The sequence below is a fragment of the Nelumbo nucifera genome, chromosome 2 (assembly GCF_055504915.1).
Source record: "Nelumbo nucifera cultivar China Antique chromosome 2, China Antique-T2T, whole genome shotgun sequence".
Taxonomy (NCBI): Eukaryota; Viridiplantae; Streptophyta; class Magnoliopsida; order Proteales; family Nelumbonaceae; genus Nelumbo; species Nelumbo nucifera.
In genome coordinates this window covers 72,501,900-72,526,904 of record NC_142650.1, presented here as the reverse complement: position 1 = coordinate 72,526,904, position 25,005 = coordinate 72,501,900, and the positions used below count along the sequence as shown (strand labels likewise).

Below are 25,005 nucleotides of genomic sequence, written 5' to 3'. Positions count from 1 at the left end.
AGAGATGTAGGAACAATTTGTGGGTAACAGATCCGGAGTGACCACAATATGCTTTGGGTACATATGGAAAAATATGGGTATGCTTGAATACAGTAGGAATTGGTAAATCAAGGAACATTGCTAAAAGAAATTGAAAGAACTGTGTTTTTACGAAGAAGAAGAATAGAGAATGAGACAAGGAACAAAGAAGGAGAAGCAAAAATGTCTGATAGATGCCTCTTCCAATTCTACTTATATGTTATTCTTGCAATGCAAAAGACTTAGCAGCCCATAATAGGGCGGGTTTTAGCCCATAAACTAACTAAAAGAACAAATGAACATAAAAGAAAACTAGGCCCACAAAGCTGTCTGCCAACTAGCTGAACTGTCAATACTCCCCCTCAATTAGGGAGAAAATGTCAAATCATTCATAATTTGCATAAATCATGTTGTAGCTTGTTATTTGCAACTCCTTTAACAAAGACATCTGCTAACTGCAACTAATAAACTACAGAATCTAATAAATCCTACAAATACATTAATAGTACTAAACCTTAAAATAACTCTGAATAGAATATACATATTTCAATAGTTTATATGAAGAAATACATAGAACACAGAGATATCGAACACCTGTATTAATAATAATGCATCGATCAGGAGTCCACGATATTGGAAATGCGAAGAGTTGAATAGGGAACCACTTTAAGAGACATATTTGGATACACTTGGACATGGTTTTTAAAAATGAACCGGTGACCGAACTGGTCAGGGGTCCGGTTACTGGTTCGAACGGTCCGGTCGTTCCACCCAAATGGCCGGCCCATTCTGACAAAAAAAAAAAATGGAAAACAGTCAAAACCGTTCGAATAGTTCGAGCAGTTAACCGGCCGGTTCAGCAGTTTGCTGACCAAAATCAACGGTTTTGGGGGAAAATAGAACCGGTCAGATGACTGGTTCCCAATTTTTCCGGTCCGGTCCGGTTTTGAAAACCATGACTTTGGATATGCATGAGTATAGTGGAAAAATTAAGATTATATTAAGAAATTCAAATAAATCCTAAAATATATGAATTATAAACTATATAGGTACATGTATTTTGAATTTGGACAGGCGCTTTTGAGCATATATTATCCATAAGTTAAAATTTTCAATTTTGCATATTTTTGTACGTGCCATGTTAAGACAATGCCATAGCAGATCAGGTATCTGTAGCTACTCGTCTACAAAGGAAAACTTGTTTTGTACGAACATCCCTTCCCCTCATAGCAGAAATTTAATTTAGTTTGGGGGAAGCTTATAAGTAAGACATTAGTGCTCTCTTGTAATATTATATCGTTTTGATTAAAAAAAAAATCAAATACCAAGAGAAAAGATATAACATATCAGGGCTTTGATCAATCATGTACAGTAAAAGAAGCCTGGGTCTATCATATTTCATGGAAGAAACATATGAAATCTTACCAATATTCCACATAAGTTCGCTGAAAACCACCCTGCAATTTCTCCCTTTATGTATTGCAAGCCAAAAATATAGGAATAAATAAAGAACTGTGAATATATTTACAGACTGGCCAATGCTAATTAGCAAAAGAAACAATTATGAATGGACACCAATTAATTGACAAGAAAATGAATAAATCATACAAAAATTTGAGTAATATCTATAAATAAATTAAAAGAAAAACCTAACAAAGAAATGCTATTTGATTCCTTTTAATCTTCAAGTAGGTATCTGTTTCTTCTTGCGCCAAAAGCAAGTCTCTGGGCACAAACAAGAAAAATGAATGAAGAAGAAAAATATAAGTTTCCAGTACATTCAGAAGAAAAAGGATAAAGCTTGGTAAATTTATTCAAGGAAAGAAAAATACCGAAAACATGTAGTTGAAAACAACTTAACTGAAAATATCTGGGAGTAGGCTTTAAACCCAGTCAGGAAACGAATGTAAGTGGGCTTCATGGATCCATTGGTTGGGATGGATCTGATGCTTGGAACAAGATATTCAGCTACCTATATGAAGAACAATTAAAAACAGAACGTCATACACTTGGTTATAATTACATGCGTGTTCATTAGTTTGAGTCTCCCCATTAACATTCAATAATTGTGTATATTTGCATCTTTGATTCAAGTACTGAACATACAATAGTTTTGATGCATGAAAAGCCATGATAATAAAGCCCCACGCAGGAAGAATCCTCACAACTAGAATAAAATCTATATCTTCCACGCATTTATTTTATTCATGTAGGCAGTCTAATATAAAAAAGAAAGGCAGCCCAATGCATGAGGCTCCTGCCAATGCAGGGTTTGGGGAGGGACAGATGTACACAGCCTTACCCCTGGCACATACAGAGAGGCTGTTTCCAAGATTTGAACTCTGGTCACCCAGGTTGCAATGGAGCAACCCAACCATTGCGTCAAGGTCCATCCTCTAGGCAGTCTATTACAACTATAAACAAAAATGTGTTCCCAATCATCATATATTGTATTATAACATCATGAATATCAGGTTAGAAATTTTGGTTGTGGTCGTTCTAGATAGGGTCTCCAACAGAAAATTAGGTGCATATTGTGAAAATACAAGGAACATGGGCTTCAGGCTGGGCCCATTTGAAATTTGGCAAAAGCTCAGCCCGAGCCCAGTCCATGAACAGGTCTATTGATGAGCAAGGCAAAGTTTTTTTTAACATTGAGGTATAACATGCATTGTGACACTTTGTTGTAATGGATTATCGAACCAAATTAATAGAAGAGGCCAAATTGAGATATCCCTGGGTCTCCAATACTAAGTGCACCTTGATTTCCACTCCTATTATTATTAAATTTATATTGCATATATTCTTTTTAGTCCTTATTTTAAATTCTCTTGTTTCTAAGGTATATGTCCATAGATCCAATTTTGTAACTAATCCTTCTTTAGTTTGATCAATTAATACTGTCATCAGCAAATAACATACACGATAGGACCTCCTCTAAAATTTGTTCGGTCAATTCATCCATGACCAGAAAAAGGTCATTGCCCAGTACTGGTCCTAGGCTCCTAGCTTTCTGAAGGGTAGAGTGGATACAGTCATAACCTATGATTAGTGCAAATCGGCCTTGGTGAAGTCCCATCATGACTGGAAACTGTCCTGTGTCTTCCATAGGCGTTCTAACATTGGTTATTGATCCCTATTACCTGTCCTTACATAGGTCAACATACCTATTTGGTACTCTTTTCTTTTCCAAAATCCACCATATTACCTCTCTAAGAAATACCATATGAGATCTCTCCTCTTTGAACTTTCTATCAACAAGAAGATAGTTTCCATGGTTCATCTCCATGACATGAAACCAAATTGCTTTCTAGTATACTTGTTTCATGTTGTAACCTCTTCTCACTTTCTCAGTTACTCTCTTCCAAAGTTTGATAATGTAACTCATGAGTTAAATCCCATGATGATTACTAGAACTTTTATATCATCTACTTTTTTAACAATAACCACCATAGTGTCATTTCTCCCTTCATTTGGCATCTTTTTTGTTTTCATTATGTTATTAAATAGTTTAGTTAGCCATAACAGGCCTACCTAATGTAGAGGCTGGTAGATAGAAGACAAGGTTAATGAGTTACCTTGCTTCAAAATCTCACAAAGTAGGATCTCTAGGGAAAATCTAGAGAATAGTTGCTGGTTTTCTTCTAGCAGTAAAGAATACTAGTGCACCCTCTATTGTCACCTAACCAGTTCGTACTAGAGAGAACACAAGAAATCAGGGGTGTCTAGAGAATGAATCAACCCCCACCCCATAGAAGAAGAAGAAGAAGATATGTAGCATGTGAAGAATAAAACAAGGACTGCGGTAGTGCACCCTAAATCAGGGGTGTCTAAAGAATGAGTCAACCCCCACCCCAAAGAAGAAGGACTACGGTAATATAGTACAACATAAAAAATGTTGGCAATTTGCATATCTAAGGTGACATGAGGGAGAGAAATAGAACCAGCAAGAAAAGTTTCTAATAAAGTGGTAATCCACCTGAATATGCTTCAGCCTCTTATGAAAGGCAGGGTTAGAAGCAATCTTATAGCACTAGTGTTGTCTGCATATAGAGGGATAGGTGTAGAGGGAGGAAGACCAAGATCCTCAAATAGTGATCGAAGCCAAACAAACTCGTTGCACACAGATGACATTTCCCTATACCTTTGTAGATGACTTGGACACAGTTTGTTGTTTCTTGCATTTCCATGAGATGAGGGAATCACCCATGAAGACATACCTCTGAAATGCTGAGTGTCGAGGCAGCCTGCCCAATCTGCACCAACATAGGCCCTCAATTGGATAGGAGATAATGAAGTGAAGAATAGTCCTTGTGATAAAGTGCCACGAACATAGCAAATAATCCAGTGACAACATTCAAATGGGGTTGGCGAGGGGCAAAAACAAATTAACTAACGACCTAAACCACATGAGAAATGTTAGGACGAGTCATAGTGAGATAGATAAGAGACCCCACAAGTTGTCAATCCTTTGTGGTTAGGATTAATACCCCACAAAGGCTCACATAATAGATTGAGCAGAAAGTTTAGAATGCTCACGAGAAGGAAGATGCACAAAACATAAGCATCCATAAACATGAAGATTAGACAAATTTTGAGGAGTGTCTGGACAACTTCGTTGAACTTGTATTCCATGATTCTTCAAATAGGCTAGAAAATCTCCATCACAGTATTCTCCCCCTGAATCTGAGTGAAGGATCCATAAACTTGATTGAAACCAAACTTGAATTATAGCACGAAACAGTAGAAAGGTTGGAAAAACTTTTGACTTGTGTTTGAGAAAGTAGATCCAAGTGTACTTGGTATAATCATCAAGGAACAACACAAAATACTTGTATCCCAATTGTGACTGTTGAAATAATTTAGTTATTTGTGTTAGGGTATGTTTGGCTAGTTAAAGCCTTTTTTTTTATTTTCTGTTATTGTACTCACTTACAGCAGGGGCACAAGAGTCTTTTCCCTTCTTATTTCTGCCGCCCTATATAATATAATAGAAGCTGGTGCCACCAGAACTGTTCCATTGCTCCAAACCTTTTCTTCTTCCTTTCTTTCTTCTTCTCTTCTCTCTTCTTCCCTTCTCTTCTCTACTTCCTCATATTTCAATCGGATTTATTGCCAAGATGGTATTAGAACAAGGCTACTGAATCTGGGCGACCAAGTTTTCTCTTCAAGTTGCTGAATCTGGGCGGAACAGAGGATTGAATCTAGGCTGATCAAATCAGATCTGCAACTGGTACAACCCTAAAGTTTTTTTTCTTCTTTTATTTCTTTCCTTGGTCGTGTACCAAATGGAGAACAAATGAATCCAAACCACTGAATGTCGGCAGACTTTTGTAAGGGTTATACCTCTTTTATTTGTTGGATCGTGTGATCCTGTACCTGTGAAAAGGTGACTGTAGGTCATAAATGACCTGTTTTCTCTGCTCATTAGTCTGATTTCATGTGTGGTGGGATCTCTCTTATTGATTAATGCTGTGGTGGAACTTACTGGAAAACCAGTAGGCTGGGACTGTTCTTGTAGATCTGCAAATCAGTCTCGTCATAGTTCTTCTTTGGAAATTGGTGCTGTTTTTTGTGCTCAGATTAAGTCCAGAACTGAATTGTTGTGTGTGGAGCTTTTGTCGATATAAGGAGGGATCCTAAGTTGAGAGTTTAGATAAAAAAAACTGTGTTTACCATGCCATCTGAGAATTCTGCTACTTCAGAGATTTCAGGGAGCCACTATGGAGTGAGTGGGGGAATGGATATGAATTTCCCCATGGCTGTTATTCCCTTTGATGGTCTGAACTACCTTGAGTGGTCTAGGGGAATAAAACTCTATATCACTGCTAGTGGGAAAATAGGATACATCAATGGGAGAGTGAAGGAACCGAAGAACGGAAGTTCTGAATATGATAGGTGGAACCAAGAGAATAGTATGGTGATGTCATGGTTCTTGGTTTCCATGCTGCCATAGGTAAGGAAGACTTTTATGTGGGCTGAAACTGCTTGTGAGATATGGGAACAAGCAAAGTCCACCTATTCAGAGTAGAGACACTATGCCAAGATATACCAATTGCAAGCTGAATCCTCTACTTGCAAGCAGGGGGAGAGGAGTCTCTCGATGTACTATTCTGATTTGACATCGATATGGAAAGAACTTGATCACTATCAGAATGTGAATTGGAAGTGTGATAAAGATGCAAAGGCGTATAAGTCACTTGTATCTCAGCAACGGGTCTTTGCCTTCCTCCTAGGGCTGAATCTTTCATATGAGTCCATCAAGGTGCAGATCTTGGGTAGTAAAGACTTGCCATCAGTTCAGGAAGTGTATGCCTTAGTGCAGTCAGAAGAGAGTAGAAGAAGTGTGATGAATTGTGTAGAGGGGGAGTCAGTTGCCCTAGCTGTTTGGGGAAATTTAGATACAAATGTCGGAGGTGCTTTTAAGAAAGGTGACTCTCAGAAGAGAACAGATGATAAGAGTAAACTTTGGTGCACTTACTACCAAAAGACAAGACAAACCAGAGATACATGTTGGGATCTCCATGGAAAACCTAAATGGGCACAGGATTTGGGTAAGAAGTCAACACCTGATCAAGGCAAGAAACCAAGTCAGCAGAATCAGAAAAAGTATAACTTAGCTAATATGGCATCTCCAGAGACTGGTCCATTGGTAACTTAGGAGAGGCATTCCAGTTGTGACCCTAAGGAAGAAATTATCAATTCCTTTCGTGACCATTTGGAATTGTATGGTAGGTCTCTCTGCCAGATGGATTCTGGTCCTACTCCCTCTACCTCTTTCGTGTCTACATCGGGTAACGCTGCCACTACCTTCCATGTGTCATCTCATACCACTGATTCTCCTTGGGTTATTGACTCCGGAGCCTCAAACCACATGACCGGTAAGTCAAATTTATTTCAGACATATAACCTTCTCTCTTGAAGAGATAAGGTGAGACTAGCTGATGGTTCTTTCTCTACCATAACTGGCCAAGGTACCATACCTCTCCCACTCGGCCTTACCCTTTCTAATGTACTGCATGTTCCGAAATTACCTATAAATTTGCTGTCCATTAGTAGTATAACTCACTCATTGAACTGTTCAGTCACTTTCTTTTCGTCTTCATGTTTGTTTCAGGATTTGGCCTCGAGGAAGACGATTGGTAAGAGGAAGCATGGTGGATGGTCTCTATGTGTTGGAGAATAATGCTGGTCTTGTGGCTACAGAGTCCATGAGTTTGTCCAGTGAGAGTCAAGCTTATTTATGGCACAGTCATCTTAGTCATCTTTCTTTTGAGTCATTAAAAGTTATGTTCCCAAAGTTATTTGAGTCCTTGTCAGTGAGCCAGTTACAGTGTCAGACATGTCAATTGAGTAAACATTGTAGAAGTTTTTTTCCTTTGAGAAATAAAAGATCTGAATTTCCATTTCATATTGTTTATTCTGATGTTTGGGGCCCTGTTACTCTACCTACTGAGGCTGGATATAAGTACTTCATTACCTTGATTGATGATTACTCTAGATACACTTGGGTTTACCCTATGCGATCTAGAGATGAAGTGCCAAAAATTGTGAAAGACTTTCAACGCATGGTGTTCACTCAGTTCCAAACTGAAATCCATATCTTCCAGTCGGACAATGCAAAGGAATACTTCCATAGTGATCTCACGGAGTTTTTTGCTTCGAGTGGGTCACTTCAATGAAGCTCTTGTGCTAGGACACCCCAACAAAACGGTATTGCTGAACGAAAGAACCATCACCTTCTCGAAGTAGCTCGTGGCTTATTAATTCATATGAATGTGCCAAAACGTTTTTGGATGGATGCAGTTTTGTGTGCTACATACATCATCAACCGTATGCCATCTCGGTTACTAGAGTATAAGGCCCCACATCAGCTTCTGTTTCCTATAGCTCCGTTGTCCACCCTTCCGATGTGTGTTTTTGGGTGTCGTTGCTTTGTCCATAACTTGCCCCCTACTCGAGGTAAGCTTGATCCTCGGGCTATTCCTTGTGTTTTCCTTGTTTACCCTTTATCTCAAAAGGGGTATCGTTGCTATGATCCTACCTCTCGCAAGTACTATGTCTCCATTGATGTATCCTTCTTTGAGAATCAACCTTTCTTCCTGGTTTCTCCTCAGGGGGAGAGTAGGGTTGAGGAGAAACAAGCAGCTCAAACTCAACTACCTCCTTTACCCTATCCTCCTCCATTCCATGTCTTTCATCGTCGCCATAAAAGCCAGCAGAGTTCAAGAGCCGTGGAACCTGACACTATGCAACCAGCATCATCGGATTCGCCAGAGGTAGATCCTTCTCATCAGCCAGGTACACTTGCTTCTATTGATATGCCTGTTCCTCTCAATGTTGATTCCCCTGTCATCAATGATCTTGATGTTCCTATTACTAAGAGAAAGGGTGTTAGATCTTTTACCACTAATCATCCTATCTCTAATTTTGTGTCCTATGATCACATTTCACCTTCATTCCGTGCATTCCTCTCTTCTGTGGACAGTGTCCCCGTTCCTAAGAATGTGGCAGAAGCTTTATCTAAACCTGAATGGACAGATGCAATGCAGGAAGAAATTGATGCATTACACAAAAATGGCACTTGGGAGTTGGTGGATCTTCCTGAAGGGAATGAACCAGTGGGTTGCAAGTGGGTGTTCACAGTGAAACACAAGGCTGATGGAACTGTTGAAAGGTACAAGGCTAGACTGGTAGCAAGAGGTTTTACACAGGTATATGGAGTGGACTATGCAGAGACTTTTGCTCCAGTAGCCAAGATGAACTCTATCAGGATTCTTCTTTCATTGGCAGCAAATCTTGATTGGGAACTTCACCAATTGGACATAAAAAATTCTTTCTTGAATGGTGACTTAGAAGAGGAAGTGTACATGACCTAACCTCCAGGTTTTTGTGCCAAAGGCAGTGAACAAAAAGTGTGCAGGTTAAAAAAAATCTTTATATGGGTTGAAACAATCACCTTGGGCTTGGTTTAGTAAGTTCCACTTAGCAGTTCAACAGATGAGGTTCAAACAATGCCAATCAGATCACACTCTATTTGTGAAAAAAGATGAAGAGAAAATTGCAACTCTAATTGTGTATGTGGATGACATAGTGATCATAGGAGATTGGGAGGTTGAAATACGGAGACTAAAAAAATTCTTAGCCACTCAATTTGAGGTGAAAGATCTAGGCCCCTTACGTTATTTCCTTGGAATTGAAGTTGCCCTCTCTTACAAGGGCATCTTTATTTCCCAACGGAAATATGTACTAGATCTACTAGAAGATACAGGCAAGTTGGGGGTAAAACCAATTGACTCACCAATTGAATTTAATCATCAGCTGGGAGATAGTCAGGGAGAGTTTTTGAAAGATGTGAAGAAGTTCCAGAGACTCGTAGGGAGACTCTTGTATTTGTCTATGACCAGGCCTGATATTGCTTATGCAGTGGGTGTTCTTAGTCAGTTCATGCACAATTGTAGGACAACTCACTTTGAAACTGTAGAGAGGATCCTTAGATACCTCAAGAAGTTTCCCAGAGCTGGTTTGTTGTTCCAGAAACATGGACACTTAAAGGTGGAAGTATATACTGATGCTGATTGGGCAGGAGCAGTTGATGACCGAAAGTCTACCAGTGGGTATTGTGCCTTTGTACAAGGAAACCTGATCACATGGAGAAGTAAAAAACAAAGTGTGGTGGCTAGATCTAGTGCTGAAGCAGAACATAGAGTGACGTCTCATGGGGTTGCTGAAATCATGTGGATAAGAAATCTGTTAGGTGAACTGGGTTTTGTAGTGAGCAACCCTATGCCACTCTACTGTGACAATAAAGCTACCATCACTATTGCTGCTAATCGAATCCTACATGATAGGACGAAACACATTGAAGTGGACAAGCATTTTATTAGAGAGAAACTTGTAAATGGAGAAGTGTGTACTCCATATGTCAGCTCAGAAGAACAACTTGCAGATTTCTTCACCAAAGGTCTTCATCATGTGCGGCACAATGATTTGTGTGACAAGTTGGGCATGATTGACATCTATGCTCCAACTTGAGGGGGAGTGTTGAAATAATTTAGTTATTTGTGTTAGGGTCTGTTTGGCTAGTTAAAGCCTTTTTTTATTTTCTGTTATTGTACTCACTTACAACAGGGGCACAAGAGTCTTTTCCCTTCTTATTTCTGCCGCCCTATATAATATAATAGAAGCTGGCGCCGCCAGAACTGTTCCATTACTCCAAACCTTTTCTTCTTCCTTTCTTTCTTCTTCTCTTCTCTCTTCTTTCCTTCTCTTCTCTACTTCCTCATATTTCAATCGGATTTATTGCCAAGAGTGACATAGCAAATGAAGTCCATACATCACTATGTATAATTTCAAAAGGAGAGGTAGCAGTTTAGATGTGTAAGAAAATGGCAAAGTACAACTTTTACTCAAACAACAAATAACACAAGATGTATCAAAAGTTTGTAGAAAAAGGAATTTTATTTCTAATGAAACCGAAGTCAAACAAAAACTTTCAAAGTTGGAGTGACCCAAACGTATATGCCATAAATTCCAAACATTATTTCTTTGATTCTACTATTTGAGATTTCTCAAACTCCAGGGCAAACAAGCGGCCCAACATATGCCCTTTCCCTTTCACCTTCCTAGTGTATTGGTCCTGAATCAAACAACCTTTAGAAGTAAAAGTTAGAATGTGACCTTCATCAACCAGTTAAGCAACTGAAACAAGGTTAGTAGTAAGATTGGAAACAAAGAAGATTTTGGTAATGAAAAAGGAAGTCGAGGGTGAGAGCTTAAGGCATAAATCATTACTCCCAATGATATTTAGTTTCTTACCAATGACAATAACAATGTGTTTATGGTGGGGTCTCAGAAAATTTACTTGAAGGTTTAGGGTAGGCTCCAATCACATGACTGGTAGCCACAAAATCAATTATCCAAACACTGAGAGGGAGAAGTGCAGTAACCAAGAACTCACTAGATAAGCCAATAACAGAAAATGTAGATAAGCCAACTGTCGTATCTTTTCCTCATTCATAGAAGTAGAAGATTCACCTTTGGAAGTAGAGGCATCAATCATTTATCCCTCACTAACTTGATATGCTTGTGGCTGATTCTTTTTTGTAGTACCCTTTGATGGTCAAGCAGGGCAATCTGGAATAATATGACCATATTGTTTATTATCCAGGCAAAGGCTTCCACCCTTGGGGGGCACTGGTTTCCCCCACACTCCCCGAATTGAATTGGCTTCCACTAGATTTCTGATCAGTACATTGACTGTAAATTTCCCATCCTTGCATTCCTTCAACCATCTGATGTCAGCCACTACGGATTAATCTCCAAAGATTGCAGTTCTGAAGTCAATGGACTCTGAGGAGTCTGACAGATCAATATTTTCTTGATAAATTGGACTAATAGTAAACCTTCTTCAATTAGGTATATCTCATAGGCTATTCACATTCTTCTCATGGGTACAACAGTGTGAGATACAATTGAACACATTCTTCTCATCAGGTTTAGTAATTGTCCCATTCAAATAGCCTTCAAGCCCTTTTTCTTCAACAAAGAAATCAAAATGGAACTTCCCCATGCTGTAGTTGGTTCAATCAAATTTCATTGGAATAATATCAATCTTTTCAGCCATTCCAAATAAGAGATACAGTCCAGAGAACAAAATGGCAGCACTGAAATTGATTTTTCAAGGTTGTTAATCACTCAACTTGATAAAGAAACAGTCCAAATACTGAAATCAGTATCACAACACCCACACAAGGGGATTTCTCAAAAGGACTCTTGACAGCAAGGCCAAAATGATAATATAGAGAAATAGTATAGAGAAATCAAGTCCAAAAAAGTAATAAAATCAATCAACTTCAGTTCAAGAAGCCATAGATATGTTCCACCATAGAAAGAAATTGAAATCCTCCGGAAAAAAAAATATATCAAACCAACTACAACCAACTGATACTTAGTGTTGATAGTCTAAACCAGTAGGGTTTCGGGACTGTCGAACTAAGAAAAGGGATCAAAACCCTCTAGAACCAATCTAGAATCTCAACTAAGTCACTGAGGAGCAAGAAGACCCTAGGGCGACACCAAATTTAGGATCGCAAGAGGAAAGAAATAGCCGATTGAGAAAAAAAAAAGAGATTCACCAACCTGTTAGGTGATTATTCCAAGAAAACTGTGCTACTTTGTGCTGATTGAAACAGCCTTCAAATGACCTCCAAGGGCTTGAAGATAGATGTTGAAGGCCTAGTGAATACCCTTCAAACTGGAACAATAACCTGAGATTTAAGCTGATATCCATGACTTGCTCTGATACCATGTCACCTAACCAGTTGGTACTAGAGAGAACACAAGAAATCAGGGATGCTAAAGAATGAATTGACCCCCACCCTAAAGAAGAAGAAAACAAAGAAATAAAGAATATGTACCACGTCAAACATACAACAGGGATTACGGTAATTGGTGAGAACCCAGAGGCTGACCCAAGTCCAGCCCGCTATGCCAATGGACCACGACCACCAATCACAATGGTGTATACACGGAAGAGGAAACCCTGCCCAGTACCAGAGCAGCTCTAGGCCACACTCGATGGAATCTCAACTAATTCTATTATCATAACCGAGTTGGTTATTCTGCAGTGTAACGGCCAGCTACTACTTGTATAAGATGTGCCTTCTATCAATCGAAAATAAGAAGAATACTGAGTTCACTCTCTCTCTCACTCACTCACTCTCTCTCTCTCTCTCTCTCTCTCTCTCTCTCTGGAGGACAGTTCCCCTCAAAGGAACCCTGAGATAGGCAGTGACCTATCATCTGGTATCAGAGCCTCTTCGTTCACCATGCCTAACACACAATCAGCCTTTGTAGACAATTGGATGGATCGTCTGGAAATCGACATGCACCGGGTGACAGAGGAACTAAAGGAGTTGGAGGAGGTGCTGTCCGTGGTAGCTTCCCAGCAATGGGAGAAGTCGGTGGCGGCGAGCAGGGATAATGAATTGGAGGAGTCCAGCAGCAGCGGAGGAAGACGTCCGAGAATCTACGGGGGAAGATATGCTAAGCTTGACTTTTCAGCGTTTTTTGGAGGAGATCCCATTCCATGGATTTTCAAGGCAGAACAATACTTCGAGTATCATGAAACCCCTGGTCATCAGCGGGTGACTGTCGCCTCCTTCCATCTCGACGGTGACGCCATCCTTTGGTTCAAGTGGTTCCAGAGGTCACGCCCACAAATCTCATGGCAAGACTTCACCGATGCTCTCTGTGTATGCTTCGGACCGGCAGCCTACGATGACTGCGATGAGGTTCTTTCGAAGCTGAAACAGATGGGAACGGTTTGGGAGTACCAGGTCGAATTTGAGAGGCTCGCGACCCTGTTGACAGCTGGACAGAGAAGGCACTGGTTGGGAGCTTCGTCGGAGGGCTCAAAGAAGACATCAGGGTGGAAGTTAAAGTGTGGAGACCTTCGACCTTATTGGTAGTGGTCGGGTTAGCCCGTCTTCAGGAAGAACGCCTGGATCGGCCCAGGAGAGTAAATCGAGCCACTGGACCAATTCTTAAGCCTCCGCCCCCCAAGTCAGATGAGCTTTTTCCCCTGCCCAATAACGGGCTAGACACAGCCACCTCCCAACGGCCCAAAATGCCTTTTCGGTGCCTGTCCTGGGCTGAAATGCAGGCAATAGGAGAAGAGTTTGTGTTATAATTGTGAGGAAAAATTTGGACCAGGCCATAGATGCAAAGCCCAGTAGGTGTTCCTCTTGCAAACGGAAGATTCAGAAGGAGAAATGGAGGTTCCCGCCCCTGGTGAAGATGAGCCTGTGATTCCTGAAACAGAACCGGAGATCTCTCTCAATGCATTAAATGGTTCGGCATTGTTAAGATGTGCCGAATAGGGGTAGTTTAGTCTTCTTCTGTTTATTAAGTAACTTGCTTATGTGGCTGTGTTATTAGAGTTACTCTGCCCCACACTTAAGTAAGGGCATTTCTGTCTTTGTAAACATGATTAGAATCTAATATAGATTAAGGGGGTCAACTGGATGGGAAAACCATCAGATTTTCGACAGACCCTTCTTCTTCTCTTCCTCTTCTTCTTCTTCTTCTTCTTCTTCTTCTTCTTCTTCTTCTTCTTCTCCTCTTCCTGTTCGGACTACTGTAGCAGCAGTCGAAACATGGTATCAGAGCAAGGTTCCTGATCTAAGTCAGTTGGTAAAGCACCTCAGCATTGTTCGTGACTCTTCACCTTCGTTTCTGGTCAGTCGATGGAGAGGACTGGTTCGCCCTAGGTCAGAAACATTACAGCTTGTCTCTCTGCTGTGCATAACCCTCTTCAACAAGGAAAGTGACTTCAGCAGTGAATGAGTGATTGATATTCTCAAAGGAAGGTCGGTTCTCTCTTCTTCTAGTGTCACTTATATTTCTGGGTAGAAACCCTACAAGAAGCTGTTAGTATTGAGTAGAACCTAGAGAACTAGGTTCATTGTTGCCCTAGGAAGGGCTGTGTGTGCAGTAGCCGAATGGTGTAGGGCTGTTGTAAGTTGTTGAATGGTGTTAGGGCTGCTGTAAGTGGCTGAGTGGTGTAAGGTAGAATGCAGTGACCTTGCCGAACTCCTTGTGGTTGTGTAATGCCCTCTTAAGTGTGTTAAACAAGTCTGAACTGGGTGCAGCAGATTTGGCTGTGTTGTGGTGCTTGAGTGGTTGTAAGAGGGCCTCTACTTGTGATTAGTGAATGGTAAACTGATGCTTATGTGGGACGTAAGTGTGTGAAGTCAGCAGTAGTGTGAATAAGAACAAGTGTGTGCTTCCACTGTGGTGTTTAGAGACTGCAATAGGTGCTGAAATATCAAACTGTGAACAACATCAATCAGCTTGTAGCTGAGAAGTAAAGTTAGAGACAACTGTGAAAGAGTACAATGGCAACAATAGGAGATGGCTACAATGATCAGAAACCTAGTGTAGTAATTTCCTCCGACTACCTAGGGGTACAAATGACCTCTATTAAGCTAAATGGAGAGAACTATGTTCCATGGGCTAAATCAGTGGAAGTTTTTCTCAAAGCAAAGAAGAAAGTAAAGCATGTAAGAGATGAGAAGCCACCGGTTGACTCTCCAGGGTTTGATGATTGGGAACAAGAAGATGCTCAAATCATGACTTGGCTGTGGAATAGTATGGAACCCAAAATCAGTGCCAACTTCATGTTCCTTGATACGGCTAAGGATATATGGGAGCATGCTAAGAAGCTATATTCTGGACAAGACAACACAACAAGAGTATATCAGCTGTATCAGGAGTACTTTGATCTACAACAAGGAACCAAAACACTAGAAGAGTACTATGCCTGTATGAAGAATATAAGGAATGAACTCAATGTCTATCATCCCCTTACTCTAGATATTCAAGTTCAGCAATAGCAAAAGGAGCAACTTGATGTTACAAGATTTTTAGTGGGGCTGAAGTCAGAATATAAACCAGTTAGAGCTCAAATATTGGGGGGCTCTACTCTTCCTACACTTGAGGAAGTATTCTCAAGACTTCGTAGAATTTCTTTGGGCCAGACAGAGAACCCCACATAGTATGATAGATCAGCACTTGTGACAGCTAGAGGTGGTGGACATAGTACAAGAGGAGGAGGTCATTCCAGAGGGGGCCGTGGCAATTCCATGATTGGTCGGGGTGGCCGTGATTCAAGGGGAGGCCGTGGTAGAGAAAAAAATAACTCTACAAGGAAATGTACTCATTGTGGTAGGGATGGACACACAGTGAATTTCTGTTATACCTACATGGCCCTCCCTCTAAATGGGCTAATCATGCTGTAGCAGGCGAGGTTGCTATTAGTGACAGTAAACTGGCAGACCGAACACCTCCCACATCTACATCTACTTCTAGGAGGGAGATGGTGAGTGTTCCGCGTGATGAGTATGAACGGTTCCTTCAAACTACTTCACAGCATACCACTACCACATATGCCCAATCAGGTATTGCTTGCATGTCATCTAAAACTCCTTCCTGGATTATTGACTTTGGAGCCTCAGATCATATGACCGGGACTCCAGGTGTGTTCTCTTCTCTTTCTGAAACCTCCACATCACAAACTGTTACACTTGCCAATGGGTCCTCATCTCCCATTTGTGGTGTTGGTAATGTTGACTTGGTTTCTGTCCCCTTATCATCTGTTTTATATGTACCTAAGTTTCCATTCAATCTTATGTCTGTTAGTAAAATAACCAAAGCTCTTAACTGTTCTGTTACCTTCTTTCCTTCCACTTGTGTTTTTCAGGATCTCAAGACGGGGAAGAAGATTGGTGGGGGGCATGAAGCTGGTGGATTGTATTACCTTGACGGCGGTGGATCTTCAATTGCACTTCAGACCTCCCTTACTCCTCTACAATGGCATTGCCGACTGGGACATCCATCTCTCAAGGTTCTCAAGATGTTGGTTCCATCATTGCATCAGTTGTCAATTTTACAATGTGAGTCATGTCAGTTTGGTAAACACCGTCGTGTGTCCTTTAGTCCAAGAGTTGAGAGTCGCATGTTGAGTCCTTTTTCTTTGGTTCATTCAGATGTTTGGGGTCCAATCAAAATTGAGTCTTACAATGGGTACAACTATTTTGTCTCCTTTATTGATGATTGTTCAAGAATGACATGGATTTACTTAATGAAAGAAAGAAGTGAATTATTTTCCATTTTTCAAAAATTTCATGCTGAAATACGTACACAATTTGGTGTTCCAATCAAAGTTCTCCGTTCAGATAATGGTCGTGAATATTTTCTTACTGCATTTCAACAGTATTTAGAACAGCATGGCATTATTCATCAGACATCATGTGCTTTCACCCCTCAACAAAATGGGGTGGCTGAACGGAAGAATCGTCATCTTCTTGAAATTGCTCGGTCTATGCTTCACCACATGAATGTTCCTAAACGGTTTTGGAGTGATGCTGTACTCACTGCATGTTTTCTCATTAATCGGATACCCTCTTTTATTCTTCATGGTTGGTCCCCCTTCTCCATCTTGTTTCCCACTTTATCTCCGTTTCCATTAACTCCTCGTGTCTTTGGTTGTGTGTGCTTTGTTCATAATCTGAGTCCTGGAATAGACAAGCTAGATGCACGCTCAATTAAATGTGTCTTCCTTGGCTACTCTCGGACTCAAAAAAGGGTACAAGTGTTATAATCCCATTGCCCGAAAGTGCTATGTCTGCCCTGATGTCACCTTTTTTGAGTTTGTTCCCTTCTTCTCCCGTCCTGAAGCACCCTTGTCCTCATCCTTACCTCCTCTTCCTCTTCCTGTCAGTGATTCAGTTCTAGAGGCTGTTGTTGGAGTAGACTCATCTCCTCATCCAGTGCAGGTCACCACTGAACGATCACCGATCCGACAAGTGTATACACGTCGAACGACACCGGCCCCTCCTCCTACTTCTACCTCGTCTGCGGATCCTCTCATGGCTCCTATTGCTGAACCTTCAGATCTTGACCTACCCATTGCCTTACGGAAAGGTAAACGTAGTTCTACACTCCATCCCCTTTCCAATTTTGTTTCATTATCTCGTCTTTCTACCTCACATCGCCAGTTTGTTTCACTTTTGTCTTCTATTTTCATACCTAACAATGTTCAAGAAGCTCTTAGTTCACCTGGATGGCGGCGGGCAATGGAGGAGGAACTTTCTGCTCTTCAACATACTCAAACGTGGGAACTCACTACTCTCCCACTTGGGAAGCATGCTGTGGGCTGTAAATGGGTGTATACTGTGAAATACTTGCCAGATGGTAGTGTGGAGCGTCTGAAGGCCAGACTTGTTGCTAAAGGTTACTCACAGTTGTATGGTGTGGACTACATGGAGACATTCTCTCCGGTGGCTAAAATTGGTTCCGTTCGTGTCCTAGCTTCTTTGGCAGTTATGTATGATTGGCCTCTCCTTCAACTTGACATAAAGAATGCCTTCCTCCATGGTGATCTAGTGGAGGAAGTATATATGGAGCAACCACCTGGGTTTGTTGCTCAGGGGGAGGGTGGTAAGGTGTGCAAGCTGAAGAAAGCAATTTATGGGTTGAAACAATCTCCACGTGCTTGGTTTGGGAAGTTCAGTGAAGTGGTGAAGAGTTTTGGAATGAAGCAATGCCAAGTTGATCACTCAGTGTTCAACTATGACTCAGAAGCTGGGAAGATTTTATTAGTGGTCTATGTGGATGATATTGTCATCATTGGTAGTGATAAATTGGGGATTGGCAAACTAAAGGCATTTCTGCAAAATCATTTTCAAACAAAGGACCTTGGAACATTAAAGTATTTCTTGGGAATAGAGGTTGCCAAGTCAAAACAAGGTGTGAATCTGTGTCAAAGGAAATATGTCCTTGATCTATTGGAAGAAACAGGACTATTAGGTGCAAAACCGGCTGAGACCCCTATGGAACCAAATGTTAAGTTGAGCAGTGATACAGGAGAAGTATTTGAAGATCCTGGAAGGTATAGACGACTAGTGGGAAAGCTGAACTATCTGACTATCACGAGACCCGACATCTCCTTTGCAGTCAGTGTGGTGAGCCAATTCATGCAGAACCCTCATATACCTCACTGGGATGCAGTCCTTAGAATTGTGAGGTATCTGAAAGGAGCTCCAGGCCGTGGGCTATTGTATAAACCAGGAGGAAAACTTGAAGTAGTTGGGTATACAAATGCAGACTGGGCAGGCTCAGTGAGTGACAGAAGATCTACTACAGGCTATTGCACATTTCTGGGAGGAAACCTTGTGACATGGAAGAGTAAAAAGCAGACGGTTGTAGCCAGAAGCAGTGCTGAAGCCGAATATAGGGCCATGGCTCACACTACCTGTGAATTAGTGTGGCTGAGGAATCTTCTACAAGAAATTGGGTTTCACATGGATAAACCTATGAAATTGTACTGTGACAACCAAGCTGCACTCCATATCTCTTCCAATCCTGTCTTTCATGAGAGAACAAAGCACATAGAGGTTGATTGCCACTTTGTGAGAGAGAAGGTTCTTGCCGGAGAGATAAATACAGAACATGTGGGCTCCAATGACCAGTGGGCAGATTTGTTTACAAAAGCTCTAAGCTCAGGGAAAGTGAACTATCTATGTAACAAGCTGGGATTATATGACATATATTCTCCAGCTTGAGGGGGAGTGTTAAGATGTGCCGAATAGGGGTAGTTTAGTCTTCTTCTGTTTATTAAGTAACTTGCTTATGTGGCTGTGTTATTAGAGTTACTCTGCCCCACACTTAAGTAAGGGCATTTCTGTCTTTGTAAACATGATTAGAATCTAATATAGATTAAGGGGGTCGACTGGATGGGAAAACCATCAGATTTTCGACAGACCCTTCTTCTTCTCTTCCTCTTCTTCTTCTTCTTCTTCTTCTTCTCCTCTTCCTGTTCGGACTACTGTAGCAGCAGTCGAAACAGGCATCTACAGGGGTTATGAAGGTTACAGGACAACTTTGGGGGAATCCGTTGACTGTTCTAATAGACAGCGACAGCACCCTCAACTTTGTGGCTCGGATTCTAGCCCATCAACTAGGTATGGCTGTCCATTATTATCCTTCCTTTCCTGTTCATGTTGCGGACGGAAACAAAATAGTATGTGATGATATTTGTAGAAATGAGAAGTTGTTCATTCAGGGCCATCAATTTACCGTGGACCTCCACCCCCTAGAGTTTAGTGGGGAAGATGTTGTGTTAGGTGTTCAGTGGTTGTGCCAATTAGGCTCAGTAAGGAGTAACTGGGTCCAAATGACCATGGATTTTGAGATAGGGGGAACTCCCTACCATCTATAAGGCTTGGGACCCCCGACCCTTAAATCTGGTGATGCCCTAACCCTCTTAAAGCTGAGCCACGGGAAGGGGTGTCCGGCACTCATGCATATGGGTCATGAATCCCTAGGCCCAACTCTCAGCCTAGACCCAAATCAGCAACTCAACAATCAGGATGTGGCCCACTTGCAAGACCTTCTGAACCATTATATGGATGTGTTTGGGGAACCTGATCATCTACCCCTTGCCTGAGCACAAGACCACCGTATACCCTTACTACCAGGGGCAACACCCACTAATGTACGCCCCTACCGTTACCCCTACTACCAAAAGACAGAAATAGAAAAAAATTGTGAAGGAGTTGATGGAGAAGAAACACACACAGCCGAGCACCAGCCCATTCTCTTCTCCCGTGTTATTGGTTAAAAAGATGGATGGATCCTGGAGGTTTTGTGTGGATTACAAGGCCCTAAATAAAATTACCATCAAGGATCGGTTTCTGATTCCTATAATGGAAGAGCTTCTGGGTGAATTGGAAGGGGCCCAGATCTTCTCCAAAATGGACTTGCGGTCAGGATACCACCAGATAAGGGTCCACTTGGAAGACATACCCAAGACGGCTTTTCGTACCCACAGTGGCCATTATGAATTTCGAGTTATGCCATTTGGGCTAACCAATGCACCCTCTACTTTTCAGTCCATTATGAACGACATATTTAGGCCTTTCCTAAGGCATTTCATACTGGTATTCTTTGATAATATTCTGATTTACAGCCGTGATTGGCCCACACACTTGCAGCATCTTGAAAGAACCTTGGAGGTATTGCGAGAAAATGAGTTCTATGCCAAATTGTCTAAGTGCACATTTGGCCAGACTAGGGTCCATTATTTGGGCCATATAGTTATAGCAGGTCAGGTTGTGGCCGACCCAGGGAAGATCTCTTGTATTCAGGCCTGGCCCACCCCCATTTTAGTGAAGGCTCTCAGAGGGTTCCTTGGCCTCACAGGCTACTATAGGCGTTTTATTCCTGGATATGGGTCGATTGCAGCACCATTAACTCAGTTGTTGAAACGGGACTCCTTTATCTGGGGGCCCGAAGCCAAGTAGGCCTTTGAAAACCTAAAGAGAGCCATGTCCACACCGCCCATTCTGACGTTGCCAGATTTCAATGAGACCTTTGTGTTAGAATGCGATGCCTTGGGTATGGGCTTAGGTGCAGTTTTGATGCAAAAGGGAAGACCCCTGGCCTACTACAGTAAGGCCTTGAGAGCCTAGGCCCAAAGTTATTCTACTTATGTAAAGGAACTCATGGCTGTTGTTTTGGCCATCCAGAAATGGTAGGCTTATTTATTGGGCCGGCATTTCATCATTCAAACAGACCAGAAGAGTCTCAAGTTCTTGCTGGAGCAATGGGTCCACACCGAAGAACAACAAAAATGGATATCCAAGCTTCTTGGGTACGACTACTCCATTGAATACAAACCTGGGCCCACCAACAAGGCAGCAGATGTCCTCTCTAGGGTAATTGAGTTTCATCAGTTGACAGGCTCCCAACCCACTCACCCCTTATTTGAAGCAATCAGGTTGGGGGCTTGTGAGGCACCAGGATTGGCCCAGATACGGGCCCATTATCAGCAAGACCCCACCGCAGTGCCCGGATACAGCATGATGGGCCCAAATCTCCTATACAAGGGTCGGTACATGCTACCTCCCTCCTCACCTCACATACCTGCTCTCTTGCGACTATTTCATGATTCACCTCAAGGGGGGCAATCTGGTGTTTTACGAACTTATAAACGGCTGTCTTCACACTACTATTGGGATGGTATGAGAAGAAGGGTCCAACAATATGTGGTTGCTTGTACTATTTGTCAGCAGCATAATTATGATTCCCAGGCACCTCCCGGATTGATGCAACCTCTCAAAATACCCGCCCAGGTATGGGAAGAGATCTCAATGGACTTCATTACGGGGTTGCCCAAGTCCAACCGGTATTCAGTCATAATGGTGGTCGTCGATCGCCTGAGCAAATATGCACACTTCTCAGCAATTTCGCACCCTTACATTGTTGCAATGGTTGCTGAAGTTTTTATCAGAGATGTTGCTAAGTTACATGGAACTCCCAAGTCGATTGTCTCAGATTGAGATCCAACCTTCCTTAGACAGTTTTGGAGGGAGTATTTCTGATTTCAAGGAACTAAGCTATATCGGTCCACCAGCTATCATCCAGTCCGACGGCCAAACTAAGGTGGTAAATAGGTGCTTGGAGACATATTTGAGGTGTTTTACAGGGGACAGGCCACGGCAATGGGCTCAATGGTTACCTTGGACCGAGTATTGGTACAACTCTACATATCAAGGGGCTACAGCCATGACCCCCTTCAAGGCCGTATATGGAAGGGATCCTCCCACCAACTTGCCATATGAATTAGGGTCCACTAATGTGGCCGCAGTGGAGATGCAATTGATCAATCGAGATGAGATACTGCAGGAGCTTAAGTTCAACCTGAATCGAGCCCAACAAAGGATGAAGTTCTACTATGATAAGAAGCATCGTGAGGTAAAGTATTAGGTCGGGGACTATGTTTACCTGAAGTTGCAACCCTACCGTCAAGTCTCAGTCACAAAAAGGGCCTGGCCGAAATTTGGACCCTGTTACTTCGGTCCTTACAAGATCCTGGAGAGAATTGGTCCTGTTGCCTATAAGTTGGAGCTTCCCCCCTCTTCCCGCATTCACGCAGTCGTCCATGTGTCCTTGCTCAAGAAGTGCACCAGCGCCCAGGCCATCATCAGCCCAACAGTGCCCACATTCATTGATGACGGAGGCCTAGTTACTGAACCCAAGAGCATCGTGGATTTCAGGTGGGTTAAGAAAGGGAAACGGGTCATCCAGGAGGCTCTAGTTGAGTGGGAGGGACTACCTACAACAAACGCCACTTGAGAAACTTACTGGGAGTTGCAAAACCAGTTCCCAGATCTGAACCTTGAGGCCAAGGTCAATCTGAAGGGGGAAGGAGATGGTGAGAACCCAGAGGCTGACCCAAGCACAGCCTGCTATGCCAATGGACCACGACCACCAATCATGATGGTGAATACATGGAAGAGGAAACCCCGCCCAGTACCAGAGCAGCTCTAGGCCACATTCGATGGAATCTCAACTAATTCCATTATCATAACCAACTGAGTTGGTAATTCTGCAGTGTAATGGCCAGCCACTACATATATAAGTTGTGCCTTCTATCAATCGAAAATAAGAAGAATACAGAGTTCACTCTCTCTCTCTCTCTGGAGGACGGTTCCCCTCGAAGGAACCCTAAGATAGGCAGTAACCTATCAGTAATACAGTACAACATCAAGACTCTTCACATCTGTGACTTACTTCATACCAGTTTGGGGAAAACAGGTTCCTCCAAGGATTGGGGCTTTTTGCTGGGAAGTTTTCTTGGGAAGAATCAACATTTGTGACTTCAAAGAAGGAAGCCTTTTTGGTGCATATCTCCTAATAGGTGCATCATCTATAAAGCTAATAGTTAGTCTTGTTACCACTTATTAATCTCCTACCTCTTTGTTTCTTCTATATGGGATTGGTTTCTCTCTTTGTTTGGTTGCAAGTGGACTCCTCTGCTAAGCGTGCAAAGCCTCTTTCAATCCTCTGCTGGTGGATGGACAAAGAAAAGGGGTAGACTGTTATGGAGATGCACAAGAGCTGCAATTTGTTGGACAGTTTGGGAGGAAAGAAACCAGAGAACTTTTGCTGGTAAAGAAAGTTTTGGTGGTATTTGATGATATTCCTACGGTGGCTTTGATGAATAGCTGGAAGGAAGTTGTTAGATAGTTTTGTATGCCCTTAGCTTCAATTAGAATGATGTACTTTATGGGTTTATTGTAAATGAATAAAAGTGCATATTTGATTCATGTTCCCTTGGTATGTTTCTGTGTAATACCCTTAAACTGGACACTTAATGAGACTCATGTTAGTTTAGAATGTTCACAGCCAGTGGATCGGTCTAGGGAGACCTATCCTGACAAGGTTGACACTGTGGTGCCACCAAGTCGGTTGGGGTGGCCCGTCTCAGCTGCCAGGGTGAGACCCTAGGCACATACAGTGTAGGATTAATTGAATCTTTGAACTGGACCAGATTTCCAGTATTGCCCTGGACCTTGGAGATTGATGGCCAAAACTGGAAAGTTGCACCCGACCCCTACACTCGATTATGATACTGCACTGGGTGTCGGATTGGGCTGTCTTTGATGTACCATTCAGTGAGATCCTTAGCGGGGGTCAAAACATGGGTATGTTGGGATAGTTTGAGAATTCATCTGAGTGGGTGATCATAGTGACAGGATCAGCCCCTTTGTCAGACAAAGGTAATGGTCGGGGATGCACTCTCACTGATGGAAACCAAGACTGCCGGCAGCCGATTTCAACCGTTGAGATTTGTTTTGCAAAGTATATTTTATATGGTTTCTAAAATGTTTGCAAGAAGGTTTTAATTCCCGGGATCCATACAAGTAGAGGGTGCAACACTGTTCCTTGCAGCCGAGGGAGAGGTCCTCTCTTGTCGGGCAGTGTATGATCATTATGGGCTGAGAGGTTAAGTGTAAGACCATTGAGGATAATACCTGATGGGCTAATCTTACATCTGCCCACAGTCCCTGGGTGTTACAAGGTGGCTTGGCCCAGGGACCACTTAGAGTAAGTGTTGGGCCCATGGATTCCATTTGATGGATTTCAGGGGGTGCACTGTCCATAACAGTGTATTCGGCCAGGCCTTGTAACAAAGGCTGGGTCGAAACCATGTGGCTGATGTGTAGATCAATGCTTGGGTCCCACGCCATACAAGGAAGCCCAACTGGGCAGCAGTTAGGAAGGTTAAGTGAGCACATAAGCTTAATGGGCCTATAGCCCATTTCGAACTAGGCTATTTTATTAGTTAATAATGGGGCGAATTCTGAGATGGATTAGCAGATAGGATAGGGTCTTGACCCTATCCTCTCATAGAGTCTAGATCTGAATGTGATTCAGATCTAGAAACCTCCTAATGAGATTAGGAGAAAGCTAATCTAATCTGCAGATAAGATAAGGGTTTATCCCTATCACCTAAAAGGGGTCTTATCCAAATACGATTTGGATAAGCAGCTCCTAATTGGATTAGGAACTGATCTTTTAGGTTAACAAAAGGAGGGGGCGGCAGCCATTAGGAGACATACAATCAGATTTTCTTCA

General features: G+C 42.1%; 1 protein-coding gene across 1 annotated transcript in view; it reads right to left on the bottom strand.

Moving 5' to 3' along the window:
• Nucleotides 1–1,459: 1,459 nt before the first annotated feature.
• The window catches only part of NOL (NYC1-like protein), a 78,797-nt gene continuing 55,251 nt past the window's right edge, over nt 1,460–25,005 (bottom strand). Inside the window, exons 12-13 of the mRNA XM_010268382.3 lie at nt 1,880–1,990; nt 1,460–1,743 (exon numbers count right to left, since the gene is read on the bottom strand). Coding sequence (XP_010266684.1) covers nt 1,696–1,743; nt 1,880–1,990 — 159 coding nt within the window. The 3' untranslated portion in view covers nt 1,460–1,695. The remainder of the gene's footprint in view (nt 1,744–1,879; nt 1,991–25,005) is intronic.